Source organism: Poromitra crassiceps (assembly GCF_964638095.1).
Source record: "Poromitra crassiceps genome assembly, chromosome: 6".
NCBI classification, from domain to species: domain Eukaryota; kingdom Metazoa; phylum Chordata; class Actinopteri; order Beryciformes; family Melamphaidae; genus Poromitra; species Poromitra crassiceps.
In genome coordinates this window covers 40178404-40182513 of record NC_139627.1, presented here as the reverse complement: position 1 = coordinate 40182513, position 4110 = coordinate 40178404, and the positions used below count along the sequence as shown (strand labels likewise).

The window sequence follows — 4110 nt, the reverse complement described above, 5'->3', positions numbered from 1 at the left end:
GGGGGAATGGCCATGGATAGAACCAAAGCATGGAGTCAATACAAAACTTGGAATACAATACAAGTTATGGCAGTGTGGGGTCTGCACTTCCCATGACAGTCTGCTCAGTTTTTGCTACAGACTGTCAGTGACAAACAAGGTAAAGATCACATCCTCATCCTCAAGTGAAATGTCACAAGTGCACCCTGCCCAAGCTCAGCTCAAAATCAATTTCCTGTATCGAGAAACCATTTCCTTTTTCTGGGCTAAGGCGGATGGCTTAGGTAGGTTGAAATGTTCTAGCACTTCTTTCTCATGTGTTTCAGTGTAGTGGTGAGTTTCTTCATCGTTTATTTTTATTATTATTATTATTTTATTTGTAATGTTCTCTATGCTACCCTCGGTCAAGTTGGGCTAGAATGTTGACTTTTCTTTTTAATCTAACACAGTAGTACAGTAGCCTACTAGTAGTACAGTAGGCCCCTAGGTCTTATTGTTAAGATTTTACTTGTCGTTTTTGCCCCAGTAATGTTGGACTGCATCATTGGCTGCGTGCTCGGGAACTTGCCTATCTAAAGCAAATAGACAGTGCAGTAAGTGGCTATTATTACAATAATACTGTAACTGAGTCACATGATATGGAAAAAGATTAGTGTCTGCAGAGATTGCATTTGAATTGAATACATCAGTTTTTCTTCATACTCATAGGGAACTGTTGAATTGTGAAATAAGGGATTTGTTGAATAAATAAAATCCAAAATTGAACATGTAACATATGCTACAAATTGAAACTGAATGTAATGAAGATTTTTTTAGAAGTAATTTAAAATTCAGTTTTACTCATTCAAATTCAGTTTTCTTCATTCAGATTCACCTTCCTTGATACAACATTCTGGGCACAAAGGACTTTTCTTTCCTAAATGCTGACTGGAAGGCAGCTGCTGTAGCCTGGTAAACGTCAGGTTACAGCTGCTGCTCCTATAACACTCTTAGCCAACCACAAGCCATGACACTGATGTATTCATCCCAACAGCGAATGATCAAGCCTTCTCTCCATTTGGTGAAAGAGTTGAAAATGGTCTCCTACCTGCTACTAGTATGCATAGGAGGCACATGATCAGTTTGCTACATTACAGACAGCTGTATTGTTTAACAGCTACAGTATAGCTGTTTTCAGCATTATTATTTGAAACTGACTGAGGGAAACTGTGCCTTATGAATTACATTTTTCATATTAATTTATTCAACAAATCCATGTTAAATGCTGAAATGTTCAGATGGTTCAATATGAACACCACAAATTTAAATTTAAGCAATTCAAATGGCACTAATCTCTTTCCCTACAAATGCCCAATCACACATCCCAACAACAACATAAAAAAAAGTGTAGGCTGTTGTCAGAATTTAACAGACAATATTAACTCGCATAAACATAATGTTCAAACCAAAACTCAACTGTCTTTGTTTCAGTAATTCTGAAGGTGGAATGGCGGACTTTTCTAGAAATTGGGTCATGACCAGGCCATTGTCTCTGATATGGTGCATAAGCTGGACTTTCTCACACACAGGTGAAATACATGTATGCATTTTAGTATGCTATTATTTTTATGCTATGCTATTATTTTTCTCACCATGTAAGAGCAGGCAGCATTATAGTATGATGAAGCTGAACCTAATATTGACAGGGCTTAGGGGGCATTAACTCTATCGCATTTCTGTTTCAGATGGAAACCCCATCTCACAGCAGGCTGGCAGCACAGTGACCCTGCCATGCAGAAACCAATCTCTGAGTAGTTTCACACAGCTGACATGGACGAAGGATGGGGCTCCCCTGTTCAGCTACAGCTCAGAGGGACAATTTCTCAGCTCTCCTGAAGCCGCCAGCCTCAAATTAAACATGTCTCGCACAGACAGCCAACTCTATGCATTGATCATCAAAGCAGCACAGGTGTCTCATGCAGGCAACTATACCTGCGAGACCACCACCCGTGATGGAATCTGGGAGCAGAAATGGGAGCTTCTCATTACAGGTGTGCTAATACAATATTTACATTAGCCGACACTAATAAACCCCATGATACATTGGGTCATAGCAGCTGCAGATTGGGTTACAAAAAAGTTGGCTATAAATGAGAATAGAGAATGTGGGATGATTAAAGATAACATAACTGACAATAATAAAATAATCCTACTATGCACAGTGCAAAATGCAATGTTCATGTTCAGTGCACACCTGCACACCTGGTGCACCCACCCAGTCTAGACAATACTTAATCACCTGCTGCAAACGGTCTCCTCGAAACAGTAAGAGCTGCAGCCATGCCTGAACATGCACTGGCACAAGTACAGGTACTTTCTAGAGATGCGTCACACGCTCCACTGAGACCCCACAGTGACTGACTCTGCTACAGGATGGCTGTGGTCTCTTCCTGCTTCATTGTGACCTCCCAAACCACAGCTGCATAATGTGTGCACATAAGCACAACTCAGTATTTACATGGTGCATTTTGAGCTTCCTATACTGCATTACTGCTTTAGTGAGCTAGATGGCTGATTTATACACATTCTTCTTACAGATGCTGATGATGATGGAGCAGCAGCTGAAACAAGTTGGATGCTGGTGATTGTGATCGGAGTTGTTGCTGGTCTATTTGTGATCGTTTTGATCGTTGTGGTTTGCTGGATCAGTCTAAGAGCCCGCAAAGCACAGGGGTAGGTCTGGTTTGCCTCTGGTAGTCATTCACTCAGCACTTACTACCTCACTTTAGCTTCTTGAAATATTGTCAGCAATAAAGACAGGTGACAAGGAGTATAAGAATATGAATAACATACATGGAATGCTCGTCTAAATTTCAGGATTGTGTCAACGTAACCCTGCCCCAACATCAATCTATTTTTTTTTTACAGAAGTGGCATTCCACCTCCCACTACAGCAATGGTAAATATTGTAATTATTACAATTAATGACATTTTAGAAAGTGTAAACAATGTATAGAATTATAAAGGAATGGAGTTCATTTAAAATTCATAATAGCAAACTGGAGTAAAAGATTCCCAATTACTTGTCAATAGATTGATGTAAACAGAGACATTCATTCTTGTTCTATCATCCTTTTTCAAGGTACAGGGAGAAGATATTTATGTAAACTGCATTCATGTAAAAGTCAACTAGAGGCCTGCAGAGTGTTTCCATCGAAATATAGCCTACTGTATTATAATGGCTCACTGATATGAAGCATATCTGGAAAGAGAGAGGATGGTTAGAAGTGATGCACCACAGCATTCATAACACTGTAAATAAACACCCAATACACCAATCATATCTGGGATATCAATGCTCTCAATTAGTTTTGTTTACTCTATTAATTAGTCCATCTTGTATCCTACATACAAAGGTGTTTGTAGTTCGCTTCTTCTCCCATTCAGCTTTGTATAATGTATCTGTATTAACACATTTAAATGATGTTTTATCTTTTTTTTCCCTGTGGTTTAGTTACTCAATGCGTTTACTTTACACTTGGTCTGTATGTGAATTTGGTAGGTAATTGACATAAGATGTAATTTTACGATGATATTTTCTTAAAGCTCTGTTGATGTTTTCTCTGTACGCCTCTCTTTCTTCCTGAGATTATTGGAAAAAGTAACCTAACAGCGTAGTTTAACACAAGTTAATTGTTGAAAACATATGAGCTGTCTGTTCAATTCTTTATACTTGTGTTCTACTAAAACAAAACAAAACCCCACAAGAAAGGTGTTTGTAGTACTGTTCTCAGAGGCGAATTCATCCTGTACGTACGTGTAGTGTGAAACTCAACAGTTGGAAGGGGAATCCCAAAACACTGCTGTTTGTTGCTGGATGCCTGGGCCCATGGAACAAAGGTTAGACATAGAACTCATTGATGGCAATGACAGTGAAAAGTGGTGGAGGTCCAAGATTATGGCAGTGTGGCAGGAAAACCTTACCATTGCTATACATTTAGTTTGTAAAACCATGTGACTGAAGAGTTTACCACCAGGTGGAGCTACTGCAGGTGTAAAGCACATGGTGGGTGTTCTTAATAGACTTTTGTTTACAATCAACCCATTCTCATTCCCAATTCCCATCTTGTCCTATGTAATAGGTGAACTGAA

At 39.2% G+C, this 4110-nt stretch overlaps 1 protein-coding gene across 4 annotated transcripts; it reads left to right on the top strand.

Moving 5' to 3' along the window:
- The first annotated feature begins 249 nt into the window (after positions 1 to 249).
- On the top strand, positions 250 to 3799 carry LOC310778390 (uncharacterized protein). Of its 4 annotated transcripts, none has more exons than XM_083638800.1 (7): positions 250 to 263; positions 506 to 572; positions 1450 to 1547; positions 1704 to 2009; positions 2556 to 2691; positions 2887 to 2917; positions 3107 to 3799. In XM_083638800.1, exons 3-7 carry the CDS (start codon positions 1466 to 1468, stop codon positions 3149 to 3151), a joined length of 600 nt encoding a protein of 199 aa, XP_083494926.1. In that variant the 5' UTR covers positions 250 to 263; positions 506 to 572; positions 1450 to 1465; the 3' UTR covers positions 3152 to 3799. The 4 variants fall into 4 exon arrangements, with proteins under 4 accessions (XP_083494926.1, XP_083494925.1, XP_083494927.1 ...); XM_083638799.1 differs by having other exon boundaries at positions 3101 to 3799; XM_083638801.1 differs by having other exon boundaries at positions 1450 to 1558; positions 3101 to 3799.
- The last annotated feature ends 311 nt before the right edge of the window (positions 3800 to 4110 follow it).

What these genes read in the sequence shown, in the direction of transcription:
- LOC310778390 (XM_083638799.1), top strand. Translation starts at nt 1,466, where the DNA reads ATGGCGGACTTTTCTAGAAATTGGGTCATGACCAGGCCATTGTCTCTG. An exon ending in ATGGGAGCTTCTCATTACAG is followed by an intron (nt 2,010 to 2,555) that starts GTGTGCTAATAC and finishes TTCTTCTTACAG; the next exon opens with ATGCTGATGATGATGGAGCA. An exon ending in CACCTCCCACTACAGCAATG is followed by an intron (nt 2,918 to 3,100) that starts GTAAATATTGTA and finishes TCCTTTTTCAAG; the next exon opens with GTACAGGGAGAAGATATTTA.